Genomic DNA, 21,763 nt, shown 5'->3' on the forward strand with positions numbered 1-21,763 from the left:
AATTGCTCGAATGCTTTCGCGTCAAAACTAGCAGCCATGAATTCTTTATGAGCCTCAAATTGAGTTACTACATTGTTGGTTGACAATTTTCATATTAAATCGTGTCCTTTGCGAACAATCACGTCCCGAAATGCGGCGGTGAGGCTAGCAGCGTCCTCTAAATTCTATCGCCTCTGCAAGTATCAGAAGAAATTCCAAGAACTCAACCGGCAAAAATATGATTTTGTATAAATATGGTCGATCGTTTTGAAGGAGGCATCAGTTTCGATTACTTATAACTCCTTATCACTACTGTGTAGTCTAATCAATCTCAAAATGTACAAGATTGTAAGTTCTAATTAGAACCGTTTTCAACTATCTTATTAAATATATTTAAATCTGATTCCAGATCTGCCTGTTCACCATCATTGCTGTCGCTTCGGTGTCGGCTGAGCCAAAGCCCGGAGTCCTTGCATACAGTGCTCCTCTGGTGGCTGCGGCTCCAGCAGCCTTCGTTTCGGAAGGGGCTGCCGTGTACGAACGCACCTACCACGGAAACTTTGCTCCAGTGGCGCCGGTGGCCGCTTACGCTGCTGCACCCTATGTAGCTGCCCCACTGGCGTATTCTGCTCCCTACGTTGCAGCTGCTCCAGTGCTTCTCAAGTGAATGGTTCTGGGATAAACGTTTCGAAACCGATTGTTCCTGACTACACTAAGCTACACAGGCTGTTAATTTAATCAATTCAATATGGAAATTATAAGCACAAATAATTAAAACCGATGTGCGATATATTTATTAAAAATCCGAAAGCCTTACATTTCTAGTTTTCTGTTAAGTCTTTACTCCAAAAACGAATCCAAGTAAAAATAAGAAAAAAAAACACGACGGTGTTAACTTTGACAGATCCTACAGTACAGCATAGGAAGATCATTTAAAAATGCTTATAATAAATTCTAGGTAAATTGTAATTAAAATCTGATTAATCTACGATACAGCAACGTTTAAGCTTTAGTAATTGCCTGCTTCTCAAGTATTCGCCATGATTGCATTGTAACGAGTTCAATAATAGATTTTTTTTATTTCCAGAATATTAGATGAATTGTGCCGATCTCCATCTCACTAGGGTAGAGAATCACTTGGGCAGCACCCCCTATTCCCGTCATTACTCGAGCGCATTGCCTCCGATTTACTTGTTTTTTAGTAAATGGTTATTTTCTGTCAATATCTAGTGATGTAAAAACAATCAAGCCATTTGGTTGGATCGCGGTCGAGTTATTAACGTTTCGGACGGGAATAGGGGGTGCTGCCCAAATGATCCAGCTCCTTATTTATCGCATCGCGATACAAAAAAATACGGCGCCAATTTCGTCGCTTCTTTTTGTTCACATACGTGCTCACTGCTAGAAAAGTCACAAAAATGAGAAACAAATCAAATACCTTTTCATTACATTGTTTTTGGTGGGATGAACATCGGAGCCATGAGATGTAATGCAGGAGCAGTTCCCCTATCTATTATTGCACTAGGATGTTGGTGTATGAACGGGGTGGCTCCAACTGTTGGACAGTGGGGTCCCTGACATAGTGAGACCAGTCGTTAAAGCTGGGTAGGAATGTCGGTCGGGTGGTACCTCAGTCTGCTGCAGGTACTAATAGATGCCTCTTGTAAGGTAGTCTCATAACTGCTCTACTGGACTCTCGATGCCCCGGCAAGCGTGGTGCATGTGGAATCGCTAGGCGTATTGAAGATTGCTTAATTTAAGACCAAAAAGCAGGAGATGGAACAGCTGTTCCGTTCTCAAGAACACGCAAGATCTATCAGAACCAGGCCTCGGAATTCTCACTCGTATGAATAAAAACCTGCGATTAATCCATTAAGCGGAGTGCGATTTTTCATGGTCCCCCTGTGAGGAAGTATTTTCACACAACAAATTCGTGATAAATGATTAATTCGTTAGCACCGGATCGCCGGATATTTAAATTTTAATCCACAAATGTTCCTTCTTGTCGCCTCACCAGATAAATTTTACAAGCATATTTACAAAAATTTAGGACCGCAACGGGATTCGAACCTAAAACAATTTTAAAATATTTAGAGCGCCCACTATAACCACGCCACCACATGATTTGATTGAAATCGAAGCGAAAAACTGCTGTATTGAACCTTCTGCTTATCGTGGCGCATCGTCAGATTCAATCAGCTTGGAGAGGCAAAGTAAGCAGCATTTGATTTTCGCGAAACATGGGAAGAAGGATAACAATTTTTCGCACTATCGCTTGTGCCGGAGTTTATCGCACTGTAATTTATCCGGATAAAATGCATGCTGGAGTGATCAGTTGTCGCGTGAGTGAGTGAGAAATCCGAACCCTGATCAGAACCTTACCACAACATTTGGGTTATTCACTAAAGAAATGTGAAATGCTGCTATCAGACACCTGAGGAGTAGGGTGTCAATGATAATGGCACATTCGAATTTCAAAAAACAACATTGCTCACAAGTTTCATTACCCCAAAATATGACCCCATGCAAAATTTGAGCTCAATCATGGTTTAGAGGTGCTTAAAATTCATCAAAGTTTTGAAATGTTTACCCATGAAAATGCAAGAAGTGTAAACCGAAAAACAAGTTGGAGTCCTTCAGTACCAACAAAAAAAAATCCCCCTTGTGAGAAAAAAATTTTTTTTTTCAAATTTTGCATGGGGTCATATTCTGGGGTAATGAAACTTTTGAGCAATGTCGTTTTTTTTTTAAATTCGATGGCAATTTTTTTCCCATACATTTCATTGGCACCCTACCGTAACATCAGATCTCGACGTTTCATGCATTTTTAAGTCATTTGGCATTAAATACAAAATTTCGATATTAGACTTTTCTTTTGATTTCCCCTTGGAAAAATTTTCATGGGTAAAAATTTCAAAACTTACTTCAGGCACCCCTAAATCATGTCCGATTGAGCTCAAATTTTGCATGGGGTCATATTTTGGGGTAATGAAACTTTTGAGCAATGTCGTTTTTTTTTTTAAATTCGATGGCAATTTTTTTTCCCATACATTCCATTGGCACCCTACTGAGGAGGCTCTCAAGTAGTGTGCGTTTAAATATTCTATATTTTTTTACCCGGTCCACTAAAGCCAAAACCCTTCCGCTAATCCGTATCACGTTTGGAGAAGAGCAACCCGGCAACAACAACCGCGCATGAACCGCAATGTCCTCCGTATTAGCATATAGTGGTCATCGCAGTCGGCTTCGGTATTTTAGTCCAGGCCTCGGCATTGGATTACCTCCCATGGGCTCTCACTTGAACCGCATCACCTAGCACCTCTTCTGCCAACTTTTTATAAGCGCAGCATCCCGCTTCTACGTATACAGTTTACACCATCCTCTAAGTCAGTAAGATTTTTATCGCCTCGCAAATCCTTCAGAGCTCTTACCATTAGCCTTGACGATAATTGCTTCGCCTCTGTCCTTCCTGCAATGACCATTAGAAGGTGTGTTCTTTCCTCTACGGGCACTCCATTTCTTGGCCTTCTCTGCCGCTTCTCGCTTCTTTGTGCCTTTTTGGGGTTCACAATTTCGCCGCCGTACCATATTGACTGACAAGGAAAGTGTTGCGTACCATCTTTGGTAGAGTGCAAAGCGCGGACGGTGCGTGGAGTAGGCGAATGAACCACGAGTTGCATTAGCTGTTGGGAGAACCATCCATCGTTCACATCGTGAAAATCGGAAGACTGCGGTGGGCCGGGCACGTAGCCAGAATGTCGGACAGTAATCCGGTGAAAATGGTTCTCGACAACGATCCGACGGGAACAAGAAGGGAGATGCACAGCGGGCAAGGTGGATCGAACAGGTGGAGGACGATTTGCGGACCCTCCGCAGACTGCGTGGTTGGCGACGTGCAGCCAGGGACCGACTTTTATGTGCTACACAGGCCACTCCGGCCGGCCAGGGCAGGCCTTCCTCCTAACTTCGGTAGTCCTCTTAGAAGGAGGGACTGGTTTCTCTCGTTCGTTAGGATCGGTAACCTACTCAACCTCTTCCCGACGGATCTTAGTAGCTTTCCCCTTGTACAATACCGACTTGGCACTAGCTCCCCAGGAAACCATTAGCACTTTATTTCGCCTTTTCGGCTATATAGGGCTATTATAGAACCAGTATGAAGTTTGTTAGCTCAATGGTAGCCTTATAGTCGCACGTATGGCTTATTTTAATGCTTATGGTTACCTGGGTCCTTTCAGGTCGGTTGTCATACTGACCTTACTTAGCTATTGGAGTTGCTTTAGTGGCAGCTATGCGTCTGTGGAGTTCTGCAGTCTAACTTTCTGCCAGCTGCTTTTCTTCAGTGAGGACTCGAATCGGCTTTCTTCCTGGCCTCCACCGCTTGGCTCACTCTCTTCGGTAAGTTGGTGGATCTTTCGTTCCGTCTCCTTACTTATTTGCAAGGACTTCCACTCCTGATTTGCTTCTATAATCATGTTGCAGAGGGTCAGCACGGACTTCTTAAGGTACTTAATGTACTTCTCGCAGTTGTCTAGAAAGGACATGGTTACGTCTGTTACGTCTGTAATCACCTCCATTTTTTGACCTCCGCTCTCCTTGTGACTAGTCAGGGTAGCTCTATCCATCTTGATCTGGATGGGCGGCTCTTCCAACCTGCCACGCTCTTCTGTTTCGCCTGCCCCTGGCGACCGGTGGGGCGACCTGTTAAGGCCACTTCGTCTGACGAAGGGATCCATCCTTTCGTCCGACGCTCTCCCTCTCCACTCAAATTTGTTTTTTTGGTTTGGTCGACATTTTGGTTCCACGAGTCGCGCGAGATAATAGGTCCGCCACGGCAGAGCACCGCAATACCGTGGTAAGGGAACGTTATACTGCCAGTGGGGGTGCCCAGGAACCCCACATGCTCCGTTAGCGGCCTGCTATTTATTTAACCTTGCCTTGCCATTCAACCCAAACCATGCATTCCCTTGACACAGGTCGCTTGATACCGTAGACGTCATATTATTAACTGCACTGAAGTGCTCCTGGTAATACAACCAGATTCACACCGCTACAAACTGTTCAAAAATATCTAAATCTCCAGTTCGGTTATTAAATTCCTTCAGCAGTAAAGAGCTGACAAATAGAGCGAATTTCGTAAAGCTGATTTCGATTTCAATGTCAAATTATATGGAGCTGTCAATTTTCGTTGCGGGAAATATACCTTCTCATTCTTCTTCAGGGAATAGTGATATTTCTCGACCGACGGCTATCCTCCGGAATTTAGAAGGCTAATCCATCGAGAAAACTTTATCTAAGGAATCTTTTGGATCCCCCGGATCGTCAACCAGCTATTATAAATGAGCCGCAGAGATCTGGAGCAAGGAGCAAGGAGCAACGGGAAATCCGTGGGGCCTAATAAGATTGTGTACCCAATGCTAAGGTGTCTTTCCGTTCCAGGTAAAATACTCTTTTCCGGGGCGTGGCTACGTTGCCATAAAATGTAAATTATAGATCTGGGGTCAGAATTCACGTGACTAAAAAAATACAAGATGCACAACCAATTATAATAATACAATATTGAATAATAATGTAAACCAGGACTGCCCAACGTACGGCCCTCGGCTCCATTTTTTGTGGCCCGCGGCGTGTAAGAAAAATAACCTCATATTCGGCCCGCCAGCTTTTCTATCTGGCTCGAGAAGCTCTCTTTATTATTCATTATTAAATACGTAAGTTTTGAATCAAAGCTCGCGCTGCAAAACCATTTATTTGAATTTGAAAATTTGGGATTGCATTAAGCGACCCCAAGACACAGAAGGTTGATTTTTTTCAAAGTTCGTTTATTTGGTAGGCTCAGGCGTGTATAACACTTTACGGGGCCACGGAGAGGGATAGAAGCCAACGTACTCGTGGTGACTCGAGGTTAGATTAATATTTTTTCTATGGATGGGGTTAGGATTCGGTATTAGGGAATTACAGCAGCTCATCCGGGCATTTGGCGTCAGGGACGGTGTGGTGTGTCATCCTGCTCAAGGAGTGGTTCGAGTAGGAGCATCTTCCGGATCAGAAGCTCTCCGGAACAGAAAGACAGAGACAATACAAAAAAAAACTTTGAAGAAAGAAAAAAAAAACAAAAATAATATATTTTAATGTCCGAAGAACAAAAACAAAATATAGATAGCCAGCATATAGACAACAGCTCCCAAAACACCACTTATCTCCTGGAAGGGTTGTTTACCTCGGGCCACTAGGGTATCCAATAATTGCTGCAGATGGTTGATGTGGAACATTGCGTTATCAATAAAGATTAGTTGGAGTAGTTTATATTAACGTTGATTTCATTCACGGATTTCCGGATAAACTGACACGGTTGATCAAAGCGACGATTGATCGGGTAATGTGCATTGTGCGTAGTTCGAGTTTCAGGGGCATTCTCGAGTTCCTTCGAAACCCGCAGAGGGTTACGACAATTTGATGGTCTTTCGTGTCTGCTATTCAACATCGCATTGGAAGGGGTAATACGAAGAGCAGCGATTAACACGAGTGGTACAATTTTCAATAAGTTCGTCCAGCTATTTGGCTTCGCCGACGACATAGATATTATGGCACGTAACTTTGAGAAGATGGAGGAAGCCTACATCAGACTGAAGAGGGAAGCCAAGCGGATCGGGCTAGTCATCAACACGGGGAAGACGAAGTACATGATCGAAAGAGGTTCAAGAGAAGACAATATGAGCCACCCACCGCGAGTTTGCATCGGTGGTGACGAAATCGAGGTGGTAGAAGAATTTGTGTACTTGGGCTCACTGATGACTGCCGAAAATAATACCAGCAGAGAAATTCGGAGACGCATAGTGGCTGGAAATCGTACATACTTTGGACCCCGCAAGACGCTCCGATCGAATAGAGTTCGCCGCCGTACCAAATTGACAATCTACAAAACGCTCATTAGACCGGTAGTCCTCTATGGACACGAGACCTGGACGATGCTCGTGGAGGACCAACGCGTACTTGGAGTTTTGGAAAGGAAAGTGCTGCGTACCATCTATGGTGGGGTGCAGATGGCGGACGGTACGTGGAGGAGGCGAATGAACCACGAGTTGCATCAGCTGTTGGGAAAACCATCCATCGTTCACACCGCAAAAATCGGGCGACTGCGGTGGGCCCGGCACGTAGCCAGAATGTCGGACAGTAACCCGGTGAAAATGGTTCTCGACAACGATCCGACGGGCACATAAAGGCGAGGTGCGCAGCGGGCAAGGTGGATCGATCAGGTGGAAGATGACTTGCGGACCCTCCGTAGACTGCGTGGTTGGCGACGTGTAGCTATGGACCGAGCCGAATGGAGAAGACTCTTATATACCACACAGGCCACTTCGGCCTTAGTCTGAATAAATAAAATAATAAATATTCACGTTGAAAAAAGGAAGGCTGATTTTTTTAACTTGTTCGATAATTTTTGATAATAATTGAAGGAATAAAATCTGAATCCAAGCATTCTATGAAATATGTTATTTGAAAGGGGCCATTTGATAGAACCATAGAACTTCAAAGGCTCAAAGCTCAATTAATTTAAATTTCCATTTAGGCTGGAACTAATACTTGTTTTATCTTTTGTCTGTAAGCTTTCGATAATGAAGCGGGTGGGAAATAAAAATTAAAGGCGTAAATTGATAAAGTTGAAAAACTCATCAGTTTTCTTAAAGAATTTTCTATGGAAGCTCAATATTTTTTTCATTATTTTCCCGGTAAAACTCTGTAATCTCTCAAAAAAATTTTGGCTACAAAATGTTGATGTAGCATTAGCTTGCGCGGAAGACGGTAAAGAGTAAAAGTTCTCGCAGAAGATTTGAAAGCTACGCTACGTTAAAAAGCGGGTCCGCGACGTTAGGCATAATGGACATTAGCAGGGTTCGGATTTCTCACTCACTCACCTCTCAACCGATTTTTCCACCATCCACTTTATCCGGAGAAATAACATTGCGATAAACTGCGACACGGGCTGCAAAATGGTGGGTTGACATCAAGGAAGGAGCGCCCAACAGAGTTCTGGTCCCCATCTCACGCTTCCACGGGTCGTCCGATGACAAAAGACCGCCAGCTAAGGGTTGTGTACTTAGCTGGTAGTGCAGCCTGGGCGCTGTTGTCCTTCTGACATCAGCTAGAGTGAGAAGGTACGCCTCGAGCGTCTGTTCGACAGGAGGTGCGGCTCAAACAGCGTCTGCCTGGTACCCAGCGGCTGAATAACGAAATGCTGTATCGCGTCAGCTATACCTAAGGTGGCAGCCCCATCATCGCGATGTAGGTAACACGACCCCGGTAAGGTAGCTTACTGAAGCCTCTCAAATGCCACGAAAAATGGGGATAGAAGAAAAAGAGAACGATTTTTTTTGGCAACCGACCCGGCAAGGACTAGGATTGGATTGGATTGGAAACTCGGTACCTGGAATGTCAGGACCCTTAATGAACCTGGACGAATGAGCCTTTTGGCTCGCGAACTGCAGAACGTGGCCGCTATTCAAGAAGTCCGATGGCCCAGATCCGGAGAACGTGAATTCCGAGCCGTGGACCCCATGACCAACACTGCATTCAAGTATGACATCTATCACAGTGGCGGTGAAAAAGCAGAGCATGGAGTTGGTTTCGTAGTGATGGGCAAGCAGATGAAGCGACTGATGCGGTGGGAACCCATTGGCGAACGAATCTGTGTGATGAGGATACGGGGCAAATTCTTCAATTACAGCCTAATCAACGTTTACGCACCGACAAACGATAAATCCGACGACGTAAAGGACACGTTTTATGAATGTCTTGGTAAAGCCTAGGGAGAGTGCCCAAAGCATGACGTGAAAATTGTTATCGGAGACGCTAACGCTTAGGTCGGTAGAGAGGACTTTTTCCGTCCCATAATCGGTAGGGAGAGCCTTCACTCCGCTACCAATAACAACGGCATACGGCTAGTAAATTTCGCTGCTGCCAGAGGGATGGTCATCAGTAGCACCTACTTTGCACGAAAGAACATCCGAAAGCACACCTGGAGACACCCAAATGGTGAAACTTGCAACCAGATAGACCATGTTCTGGTGGATGGGTGCCATTTCTCGGATGTTATCGATGTGTGGAAATTCAGAGTTCCGAACATTGACTTTGATCACTACCTCGTTGTCAGTAAAATTCGATCTCGGTTGTCAACTGTATCGAACGAAAGATCACAGCGAACGATGCGTTACAATATCCAGCGATTGTCGGCGGAAGGAGTATCGGCTGAGTACCGCCAGAAGCTCGACGAACGGATAAGTGCAATCAACGTTAGCGACAACATCAATGATCTATGGGAGTCGATCCATGGAGCGGTGAGCACAACAGCACAAGAAGTGGTAGGCACTGCACAGAGGCGACCCAAGACGGGTTGGTTCGATGTGGAGTGTCAGAGAGTAATAGACGAGTTGGTGTCAGGTACCCGATCGAATAGAGATCGGTACAAGGAAGCAAGAGCAGACGAAAAACGAACCCTCCGCAGGAAGAAAAAAAGAGTACAAAGAAGACGTTATTAGTGAGGCGCAGGAGGGAATGGAACAGAATGATATGCGGAGGTTTTATGAGTCTGTCAATGGCGTGCGGGGAAAGACAACGCCATCTCCCGTCATATGCAACGACCAAAAAGGAAATTTGCTGACAGATAAAACCGAAGTGGCTGCCAGGTGGAAGCAACACTTCGAGACTTTGTTGAATAGAGGAAGTGACGGTGCATTGGTGAACAGAATAAATATTAGCGATGATGGACAAGCTGTGGAGTCACCTACACTAGATGAGGTTAAAAAAGCTGTTAAAGAGCTGAAAAATAATAAGGCTGCGGGGAAGGACCAGCTCCCGGCTGAACTTCTCAAACATGGCATTTGCCCTCCCTTTAAGCCTCATTTGCCCTCTCTTTAAGAAAGGGCACAGATTGGAGTGCGCCAATTACCGAGGAATAACCCTCCTTACTTCGGCGTACAAAATTATGTCCCGTATTCTGTTCAACAGATTGAGACCGCTTGAAGAGTCCTTCGTCGGCGAATACCAAGCAGGTTTTCTTGAGGGCCGATCAACGACGGATCAAATGTTTACCCTGAGACAAATCCTTGATAAATTCCGGGAGTACAACTTGCAGACACATCATCTGTTTATTGATTTCAAGGCGGCGTACGATTCAGTGAAACGGAATGATATATGGCAAATTAAGCTTGAACATGGTTTTCCGGCGAAACTGTGTGTCATTTGTTATCTTGGATGGATTAAGGCAGGGTGATGCACTCTCGAATCTACTGTTCAATATAGCGCTCGAGGGAGCAATTAGGAGAGCTGGTGTGCAAAGAACCGGTACCTTTATCACAAGATCGCATATGCTCCTGGGATTTGCGGACGATATCGATATTATCGGAATTGATCGCCGTGCCGTGGAAGAGGCTTTTGTGCCTTTTAAGAGGGAGACAGCGAGGATTGGACTCACGATCAATACCAGCAAAACGAAGTACATGGCCGCTGGCAATCAACGTGGGTTCTTTAGTGGTGGTGGTAGCGAAATAGTGCTGGATGGTGAAAAATTTGAAGTGGTAGAAGAATTTGTGTATCTTGGAACATTAGTGACGTGCGATAATGATGTTACCCGCGAGGTGAAAAGGCGTATTGCAGCTGCAAATAGGGCTTATTACGGACTTCGTAACCAGCTTAAGTCCCGTAGTCTGCAAACGAAAACAAAATTCGCGCTGTATACTACTCTGATTCTTCCGGTGGCTTTATGCGGCCATGAGACATGGACGATAAAGGAGGCTGATCGGAGAGCTTTCGGAGTGTTTGAGCGTAAGGTGCTGCGGACAATACTCGGCGGTAAACAGGAGAACGATATCTGGCGACGTCGCATGAATCACGAATTGTACCAGGTGTATAAAGGGCTGGATATTATTAAGCTTATACAACACGGCAGACTACGGTGAGCTGGTCACGTTGTTCGTATGCCGGGAGAACGTAAAATTCTGTCGCATCTCGACGCGGACCTACATTTTTGTGAATACGCTTGTAAAAATCATCTGGAGAAGTGACGAGATGGAGAATTTGGAGGTGCAAAATTAAATTATTCGACAAGCCAAGCGGCGCTCACGAGTTTATCATTCGTCTTTCTATCTGGATAAAATATTGTCTGAGAACACTTGCTTACAGGAGAACATGGAAAAATTGCACTCCGCTGTGTGGATCAATCTTGGGTTTTTATTCATATGAGTGAGAAATCCGAAGCCGAAGTTAGACGAGCTCGGTGGTCTAGTGGCTACTGTTTCTGCCGTATAAGCAGGAGGTCGTGAGTTCGATTCCAGGGTTGTCCCTTTCCTACTTTGTATTTCTATCTTAGTTCTTCTGTGTTTCACGTTCTACCAAAACTATTCCTACTGCACGCTTAAAATCAATAACACAGAGATGTGTTTGCATCACACAAAACGGACCTAATGCGGAACATCCCCTAGATGAGCGATTGTTATACAGCCACAAAAATAGCTCGTGTGGTTTTATTGAAGCTTGGATTTCAATATTTTCAACAGTATTTGGTTTCTCATGAAACAAGGAATCTGTACAAACGTTTACATGTTGAAAAGGACCGTTATCACGACCGTACGAGGCATTTTTGTGCCTGTGTAACTGTCGCTCATCTAGGGGATGTTCCACATTAGGTCCGTTTTGTGTGATGCAAACACATCTCTGTGTTATTTATTTTAAGCGTGTGTTAATAACCTCCCACACAATCCCAAAAATCTCCCGTGGCACCTATGAGAGGTCGTAGAGTTCTCTGCATGTTTCTTAAGTAGGTGTCCAACTAACCATCCTTCCCCTTCCTCAGCATTCGCAAGGACGTGGCCAGGACAGATCTCGACTATTGGAGAGTACATTGCTTCCATTTAAGAGATAGTGATTAGTCCCAAATCAATATATGTGGTAACGGATGAAAGTGATGCTACTCTCATACAATAGTCTTGGCTTGTACCACCTACGAATGTGTGCGAATTGCTCAATGCTAATGCTAATGCTAATGAGTGAGAAATCCGGAGCTTGGACGTTAGACATAATTCTGCCTTCTTTATGCCGTGGGCTGTTCTTTGGGACATTTTATGCCTAACGTCCTTATGTCCATCGCACTTATGCCTGAAAGTGTAAACCCTGAAAAGCGGCTTTTACTGTCTCGCAAACGATGAAAATACTGACGTGAAAAACGTGGCGAAGTGACTGTCTTCATAAGAGGAAATGATGGTCATTCATGCAAGACAGAGAAATTGGCAGCTTTAATCCTAATGCAGGGAACAACAAACGGGAAAAACCTGACGGCTGTTAAGACCAGTGTGAAGGAACATTTTTCTCCTTCGAAAACTTAAGTGACCTTACGAGGGCACAGTGGGTTGCTGAAATCTGCTACATTTCTGCAAACAGCTTATGCAAATCTGTTCAATATGCTGGTAAAGTACTAAATTTTCATTTTTTAAAAACCCGGTATTACCGTTTAAAACTATGGGAATAATTTAATTTAATGTTTCAAATGGATCTCTAACGAAAACAAAATAATCAAAAAAGATTGTTTGAACGCAATGAAATCATGTTTAGTTTTTCTAGAACATAAAAAACAATAATTATTTTGAATTTTTTTAAAAAGTTGTGTACCGAATATTTTCTGGCCCGCCAGCAAGTGACGATTTTAAAATGTGGCCCGTGATATGAAAAGGTTGGGCAGGCTTGAAATCCTACAAATTTATACCGGCGTGGAAAATTCCAAATCAGCATCGTGAAAGGTTTTCGATGGCGCAATGTCAGAAAAGGTTTCTGCGGATTTTGTTAAACTTCATTTTGAAGGATCCTTAGAATCAAATTTGATGGTCACATTTAACCAAATATTTTTTATGAAATGCACACAATATTGTGTACACGATAACAAACAGGTACCCAGTAAGATTGTGCAAAATGTAACTAGGATCTAATCCGGTTCCGGAAATGTTTGGTTTGAAATTTTCTCATCTTTCCTGAGCACAGAGGATCATCATGTATGGCTCATCATGTGCGCATGTAATAATAGAAACTTGGCTGAGAATGCTATCAAAGAATAAAGATAACAATAATGAATTTTAAAATTGTCTAATTGGTTGTATTTCCTAGCCGATCATAGTAACAATTGTAACGCACGTATCACATGTTGGCAATCAATTTTCCTTCGCACGTTGTTCGAAAGTTTAGAGCACATATGGACTGTATTGGTACGCTGCGGTCAAAGGGGCAGCAAAGGGGGTGGCATAAGCAGCGGCCACAGCAGGGGCAGCATACGTCACTGGAGCAGCGATCTTGGCGACTGGTGCGGTGTACGCCAATGGGGCGGCAACGGCAGCGGTGTATGCAAGTGGAGCCACTCCATTATAGTTGCGGGCAATGAACTGTGAGCTCTGGGCTGTAACAAAGGCTGGAGCTGGAGCAGCGACCAATGGAGCGGAATATGCAACAGGAGCGAGGACTCCTGGTTTGGCGCAAACGCATGAAATGGCCAAGGCGGCGATGCAGATCTAGAAATATAAAGAATAGAACATATTAAGAATATGTTAAAAGTGTTGTTATAAGTAAGTAGTACCAATTTGGTAAACATGTTGAATGCTGTTGTGAATAATGGAGTACTGTGTACTGTTCGGAGCTTTCTATTGAACTGTATCCTTTAAGGCAACGAGGATTTATATTTATATTGTTTGTAAACTTTAGCGTTCTTGCTGGTTATCTTCATTTCCCGCTTACCATCATCACGCGTTTCGATGTACATACACCAATTCATGCCTTGAAAACTTTGCATTATTAGCTCGAAGCAATACGATCGAAAGTCGTTTGCATGGATACGTGATCATTCGAATTCAATTTTGGTATTTCGTGTGAATGACACATGTGTGCCGTCCGCTGGCGTCCTCCAATATTCAACCACCTCCAAGTAACGCATTTATTCAAATCAGATGAAAAATGGGTCTCCATATCAGAAAACAATCAAGAATTCTACTGATATGAAATCAATTCGTATAAATAGGATCATTCATTTGACAGCAGGCATCAGTTTGCTTATAGCTTCTTATCACTACTGAGTAGTCTGAAAAGTGTAGAAAATCTTATTCAAGATGTACAAGATTGTAAGTTATTCAATTTAGTCTTGTATTTATCCTTTATATTTCATAGAACTTTAATTCTAATTCTAGGTCTGCCTGTTCGCCATCATTGCAGTTGCATCGGTTTCTGCCGAGCCAAAACCAGGAGTTCTTGCCTACAGCGCTCCTTTGGTAGCGGCGGCCCCAGCTGCCTTCGTGTCGGAAGGAGCAGCCGTCTACGAACGCACCTTCCACGGAAATACTGCCCCACTGGTCCCAGTTGCTGCCTATGCCGCTGCTCCCTATGTCGCTGCTCCATTGGCGTATTCTGCTCCTTACGTTGCAGCCGCTCCACTGCTGGGCAAGTGAATATTTTGACGATGCAGGAAATGACACTGATGCCGCTGATCACTGACTGAGCAATGAAGAAAAATGTGATATTTAGCAATCAATACAAATTTGAGTAAAAACACAACTAGTCGTGCTTATTCCATACCTTCCCTGGTTAATACTAATTGAAAAAGTTGTCAGATAGAATTAGTGTTTCACATAGTTAAAAATAAGAAGAATATTTTGAAATGCTCATTTAACATCATAAATCATGCTATGTACTTTATTCTTCAAATTCATTCAGGAATAGAAGAGATTCAAAATTTTAAATTTTTTATAATTACATGAAAAAAAAATCTCCCAAATATTCATCGATATTTTAAGTAGTAGTAGTTCGTGCAACTAGTTGCAAAAGGATTATTTTTTCAGCATGAGTTGTATATAATTTTATCCCCTAGGCGATTTCTAGATAGTACGGTCTTGGTGGTCCGAAGAGGCTTCTAGGAAGTTTTCTGATGCAATCGAGTTGTCCCACCCTAATATCCTCGCAGCACTCGCTTAAGGTTCAAATTACCGTCATCCAGTCATTGACGAGAAAGACAGCCACGTGCTCGTACCACCCCCCAGTAATAAAACTACCCACCGAGGAGAAAAAGCAGTCTCCAGCTGGATGGGGAAAGTATTTTTTGATAAGACATAATTATAACCGGTGGATGCTTCATTTGGTTGTATTTCGCTTTAGTTTTCAAAAAAACAGCCTAAGATTCCCTGAAGAAGAAAAAAAATGATAGTGACCAGTCGTGTACCGACTTAGACATCCATAACGTCTTGGACGAATCAACGGAGATGGGAAAGAAAGCAAGGACTCAAACATTATCTGATTTCTGTGCTTTTCAATACATTGGCTCAAAACCGAAATGTTCTCAAAACACACTGATGTGAAGGAAGAATATCGCCCATCAAACATTGTTTTTTCACGCACGGAAATTTGTTGAAAGTATTCCATTATATGCAATAATTTATACTAAAACTACTCAAATATATATACAGTGTTGACCCGATTTTGTCATTCCCCGATTTTGTCTACCTCCGATTTTATCACGTTTTCGACCCGATTTTATCACGTCCCGATTTTATCACGTTTTCGACCCGATTTTGTCACCCGAAAACATTTTGTCATTCTTTTTATTTTCGTAAATAATACCACCAACAACATTGATTTTCATGAAATAACTTTTATCGCCTGTAGTTTATTACGAATGACTTTTGAGTACCTGGGAAATATTATGTAAGCAATTTTGACAAGAAATAACGGGTGGCGATCACGCATTTGGCCTTTCCAAGGCATAAAATGATTCATATTTGTGGAAAGAATTAAAAAATTGGATTTTTTTTTCCAATTTTGTCACATACTTTGTTTGTTGTTTATTGTTTGTTTGTTTGTTTGAACTTACTTCTTGAAGATTTCGCATAAGTGTATCTGTTTATGGGCCCTCCTTAGCCGTGCGGTAAGACGCGCGGCTACAAAGCAATACCATGCTGAGGATGGCTGGGTTCGATTCCCGGTACCGGTCTAGGCAATTTTCGGATTGGAAATTGTCTCGACTTCCTTGGGCATAAAAGTATCATCGTGTTAGCCTCATGATATACGAATGCAAAAATGGTAACTTGGCTTAGAAACCTCGCAGTTAATAACTGTGGAGTGCTTAATGAACACTAAGCTGCGAGGCGGCTCTGTCCCAGTGTGGGGATGTAATGCCAATAAGAAGAAGAAGTATCTGTTTATGAAACCACCCACCCATTTTGACCATTCATACAGGAGTTTGATGAAATACAAACAATAATATAGACCAAATTGTTTGTCTGATATGACCAGTGCTACTACAAGCGCCTTTCTACAATAGATGGTAGTATCATCATCATCATCATCATCAAAAGCTGGTGGGTTACCCACGCAATCCAACGTCACTTTCATTTAATGGCGTTGGATTGCGTGGGTGGGCACAAATTAGCCCACCAGCGACGTGAGAAGCTCTTGTTTATAAAAGTAGCTTCGCCCTTTTGAAATGTTGGTGCCGATGTATTGGAGCTTTGAGTGACGGAAAGCCCGAGTAACCATTACGACTATCCAGCATTTTACGTGCGGTAATGGCCGCCACAATTTAACTCACTTTTTGGTAGGATGCATTCGATTTGACGTTTGGCTTGTGTCGTATGACACCGCAGCGATCATCATCATCATGAGTTCATCATTATGATGATGAAAACTTATCGTTTTTGTGTCATACGACACAAGCCAAACTTCAAACTGTGTCCACCCTACCAAAAACTGAGTTGGATTGTGGCGGCCATTAGCGCTCGTAAAATGCTGGATATCTCGTTTTTTCGGCAATATAAAGCTATACAAACGAGGCTCTATAAACCATTGTAAAGCATGTTTGCACTGTGACAGCATTATAGTCGCACGTACGGATTTTTTAAATGCTTATGGCTACCTGGAAAATCTACTGTTGTGGCTGTAGATCGCGAGTTCTGATCTCAAGGACGGTTTGGATAACCCAAGATGTCCCAAAACCATCTTACCATGTCTCCTGCCTTTCACAAATATATTATGCATATAGTTGAATACATATCCAAGCTTGAAGCGACGAAAAAAACTAGAGTGGTAATTGTAGATCGCAAATTCTGAACTCAAGGACAGTTTGGATGACCTAGATTATCCCAAAACCATCATGTCATGTCTATTGGCCTACACATATATGTTATTACCATATTTGAATACATATTCAAGCTTGTAATGACGCAAAAACCTAGAGTCGTGTTCGTAGATCGCAAGGGCTGGCCTCAAGAACGGTTTGGATGACCCTCGATATCCCAAAATTATCTCACCATGTCTTTTGATCTTTAGGAATATGTTATGAATATGGTTGAATACATATCCAAGCTTGGAGTGACGAAAAAAGCTCGCAAGGTACTGTACATAGCCAGTTCAAGGACAGTTTGGATGATCTAATACATCCCGAAAAAATATCACTCACCTTGTTTTCATTTCTCCATTATTAATCACGAAAATAAAAGGAACATATCAAATTTACTGGGTTATACCGCTAAGGAAAATTTGGGCCTGAAAGGGCTAAAACTATAAAGTTAACGCTAATGAATCATGAGAAAACCATTTGTCGCTCGTTGTCCCTTCCATGCTTAAACCAATGAGGAAAAAATGACCAATAAAACTAATGTAATATGAAAAATACTTTCAACGGCGGTTAATATTCCAGCGAATAGTGTATTTTTACAGCTCTTTTAACCTTTCTCGTATACTAAATAAATGCAAAGGCTATATGATCGCTCCAAAAACATACTTTTAACCAGAAAGTAATGCTTCAAAGGGGGGCCAGTGCACAACGCACCCTCGAGGTTAGCTGCGTGTCCTTGCAGCACCGAACATCGTAACTCGCTTTTTTAAAAGAACACCATGGTATCGTGCCAGCGCGTTACCGGCTTTCCAGGTGGCCTTACCACGCCCTATGTCCTCGGAAGGTGGGAAGGGTCGACTTCACGATTAATTTAAAAAAAATCATGATTAACGTGTTCCGCCGTTTCCTCTAAACCTGCGCACACCGAACACTCGGGCGAGGCCGAGCAAGCCAGCTGCGATACCTGCACTGTGATTTTGCAGCACGCTTAAACGCCGGGCACATCGAACCCCCCATGGGGTGCTTGCTGTTTACAGCTTTGCTGGAACAAATCAAACAATTGGGAGGGTTCGTGCCGCATTGTGCCTTATGTTCCTCCAATCCGCAGCGTCGGCAGAGATTGCTTCTGTCAGGGCCTTTGCAGTCCCATTACTTGTGCCCCGGTTCCAGGCACTTGAAGCAAACTTCGGGTTGCTCGTATATGCCCACAGGGCATACCGACCATCCCACCTTGACGCTCCCTAACTTGACTAGCTTGGAGGCGTCCCACATTGGAACAACTCAGAAAAAAGACGGTCAAAACCTCATTGTGGCGTTTAATACAGATTTAGAACCATGATTTTTTCATAGAATGTGTTCAAAAGGCTGCCCGACAAAATCTAGAGCGTGAAATCCACTATTATGTTTTAATGCGATACCCGAGCAAAAATTTTTTTTTTCAAATTTTTTTTTGTTCGGGTGTTTGACAATGTTTTAGAATATTGTGTGTTGAGAAATTTTGCTAAAGATACTGTATGTTTTCTTCCTAATTTTAAAGGTTGAATCGTTGTTTTTCGATACTGTTGTCTAAAACTCATATAAAAATCGATTTTCAATATTTTCAAAATAAATATACGACATATCAGCACGTTTTATATCACAAAATAAAAAATGGAACTAATATACGATCGTTTTCAGATAATATGGTCTTTCTGATTGGAATTTCAGTCAAATAGAACGGTTTTATTGAAAAAATAGGCTAATTCCTTGATTAAATATTAGCTTTATAGGCACATTTTGGCAGCTAGATTTCCGTTATTCTAAAAGCTGATTTTGTATAAAAGAAGCCAGTGGGTGAAGCTCAGTTGGGTCTGATGAGGATCACTGATTTTTGTTCCAATTTTTATAGTGTAGTTTTCGATAAATATTTCTCTTTCTCATGATATACTCATTTCATCGGCCTTATTGTGGATCTATTTATTATTTCTATAAGTAGGGTGAGCGTACCCTTTGCTTATAACTCAGTGCCTAATTCAGCCAACTTTTGAAAAACATTGTTTTCTAGCAAAATCGATTGGGTTTAGAAGTAAATTTGACTAAATAATAAGTGTATCTTTATGAGAGCTAAAACATCACTAGAACTTCTAAAATATTTTAAATAAATGCTCGAATATGGAGATATGGCCAAAACTTGGTACTGTACCCGTATAATACCTTATTGGTTAAGATACTTGCACCTTACAGTTAATCGATAATGCGGAAACAACTGCCTAATAATCAATTAAAGGCAAATCAAATTGAAACAAGAAAATTAGTATACTTATATTTTACTTACTTATCATGTTTGAGCGCATATTTCTATCTTCCATATCTTAAGGGAAGGGGTCTTCTTTTTGTGAGCGGGAGCTATAGCATTTTTAGTACTATTTTTAGTACAAACTGGATACAGGTGAAACACAACCTATTTTTTTCGAAAACTACACTATGCAAATTGGAACAAAAACCAATGAGCCTCATCAGACCCAACTGAACTTTACCCACTGGCTTCTTTTATACAAAATCAGCTTTTAGTATAACGGAAATCTAGCTGCCAAAATGTGCCTATAAGGCTAATATTTAATCAAGAAATTAGCCTATTTTTTCAATAACTGAATAATAACTGAATAACTATTTGACTGAAATTCCAATCAGAAAGACCATATTATCTGAAAACGATCGTATATTATTTCCATTTTTTATTTTGTGATATAAAACGTGTTGATATGTTGTATATTTATTTTAAAAATATTAAAAATCGATTTTTATATGAGTTTTAGACAGCAGTATCGAAAAACAATGATTCAACCTATAAAATTAGGAAGAAAACATACAGTATCTTTAGCAAAATTTCTCAAAACACAATATTCTAAAACATTGTCAAAAACCCGAACAAAAAAAAAATTTGAAAAAAAAATTTTTTTGCTCGGGTATCGCATTAAAACATAATAGTGGATTTCACGCTCTAGATTTTGTCGGGCAGCCTTTTGAACACATTGTATAAAAAAATCATGGTTCTAAATCTGTATTAAACGCCACAATGAGGTTTTGACCGTCTTTTTTCTGAGTTGTTCCAATGTGCGTCCGCTGCAGATAGCCGAACCAATGCTACCTGTGTACCTCCTGTACCTTTCCGTAGCCGAACGGCTGCGGTGGGCGTCTCCACTTCACCCTGTCGCCACAGTGCCGTGACGAGCTCTTCGACTTCGGTGATCTCGTCCAGGTCTTTAACCCTTAGATTCAGCTCCGTAGTGAGTGCCCTCACCTTGACCATCTCGCCTAGGACTTCCTCCACCAACTTCTTGTAGGCGGAGCCCTTTTGCGAGACGCCCCGCTTCAGCTCGAGGATCATCTCGCCCATCCGGGTACGTCTTATTCGACGTACGTCGGCGCCGAGTTCACCGAGCTTGACGTCACTCCTCATCGCCTTCAGGACGTCCGAGTACTTAGCCTCGTCCACCTGATGACTAGGGCACCGCCCTTGGAGCGATTGGCGCCTACCCTAGACTTCTTGCTACCCTCATTTGCTTGGGCCTTCTTTTCGGCCCTTGACGTCTTCGGTTTCCTCTTGTTCTTGACCAGGGTCCAGGAGGCGTCATCCCCCTCTATTTCCCTGGTCTGGTGCGGCTGAGAGCTCTCAGCCTGCCGTAACCCCTTACCACCGTCTTTCCTGGGTGGACGGACCTTTCCAGGTCCTTCCTCCCCCGGTTTTGGAGGTACCTTGCCGGGGTTCAGCTTTCCAGTCCCACTACCCTTGTTCGGGGTAGTAACCCTCCGCGTTTTGGAGCGGCCCCCAGGGAGCTCATCTTCTGAAGACTGTCTCCCCCGTTTTTGTGTCTGCTCCGTTGGAGCAGTCACAACCGACGTACCCGCAAATACTTGAGCCTCAGTCTGGGTAGACTTTGGTACCACCGTCTTCGCTGGCACGCCTTCGGTCGATTCGACCTTGCCCGAGTCCGCGAATCCTTGGGTCTCAGTCTGGGTAGACCTCGACTCCACGGATTTCACGGGTTTACACTTGGCCGTCCCGACCGCCCTCTCCAGCTTGGCCGTCCCGACCGCCCTCTCCAGCTTGGCGTCCAGCATCGACTTTCGAAGTTTCAGCAAGCTCCTCTTGAGGTCCTTACTGATATTATGCTTCGATGACGCAAAGTCGATGATGGCGTCCAGCTGTTCCGTCGCCACCTCGAAGGCCGAAAGCCCATCGCGTTTGCGGTTCATCGCCTCCACAAGCCATGGGCCGTCAATAACCTCTACCGGCGTTTTTTAGCCGAGAGGAAGGTTAAGTGACCCACGCTGGCGCTGCGCACTGAGCTGCCGACTATTGCCTCTGGCCTCCTAGGCGGAGACCTGAACAACCCACCTCTTGCGAAGGGGTTGTCGCCTACACTACTACCACTAATTGAAGAATTGACTTGGTTTTCCATTTTGGTCCCACGAGTTGCTCGGGAAAAGAGGTCCAGCACGCCAGAGCCCAGCATGACGCGGTAAGGGACAATTACTGTGGAGGGTGCCCAGGTACCCCACAGGCTCCGTTAAAGGCCTAGCTTATTATTTCACCCCCCTGGCCATGCATCCCTTCGGCACGGGTCGCTTGACGCCTTGGGATTAGGGGTTAGGGACGATGATCCCGGTCTAACT

At 43.2% G+C, this 21,763-nt stretch overlaps 2 protein-coding genes across 2 annotated transcripts; both read left to right on the forward strand.

Annotated features, from left to right (window-relative positions):
* Positions 1 to 202: 202 nt before the first annotated feature.
* Positions 203 to 765, forward strand: LOC134214713 (cuticle protein 16.5-like). The gene is made up of 2 exons (XM_062694034.1): positions 203 to 327; positions 389 to 765. The coding sequence occupies exons 1-2, from the start codon at positions 316 to 318 to the stop codon at positions 644 to 646; spliced, it is 270 nt and encodes an 89-aa protein (XP_062550018.1). The 5' UTR covers positions 203 to 315; the 3' UTR covers positions 647 to 765.
* A 13,222-nt stretch (positions 766 to 13,987) lies between these two features.
* Positions 13,988 to 14,556, forward strand: LOC134209951 (cuticle protein 38-like). Its single transcript, XM_062685968.1, has 2 exons — positions 13,988 to 14,126; positions 14,193 to 14,556. The coding sequence occupies exons 1-2, from the start codon at positions 14,115 to 14,117 to the stop codon at positions 14,448 to 14,450; spliced, it is 270 nt and encodes an 89-aa protein (XP_062541952.1). The 5' UTR covers positions 13,988 to 14,114; the 3' UTR covers positions 14,451 to 14,556.
* Positions 14,557 to 21,763: the final 7,207 nt, after the last annotated feature.

Source organism: Armigeres subalbatus, chromosome 2 (genome assembly GCF_024139115.2).
Source record: "Armigeres subalbatus isolate Guangzhou_Male chromosome 2, GZ_Asu_2, whole genome shotgun sequence".
Classification (NCBI taxonomy): domain Eukaryota; kingdom Metazoa; phylum Arthropoda; class Insecta; order Diptera; family Culicidae; genus Armigeres; species Armigeres subalbatus.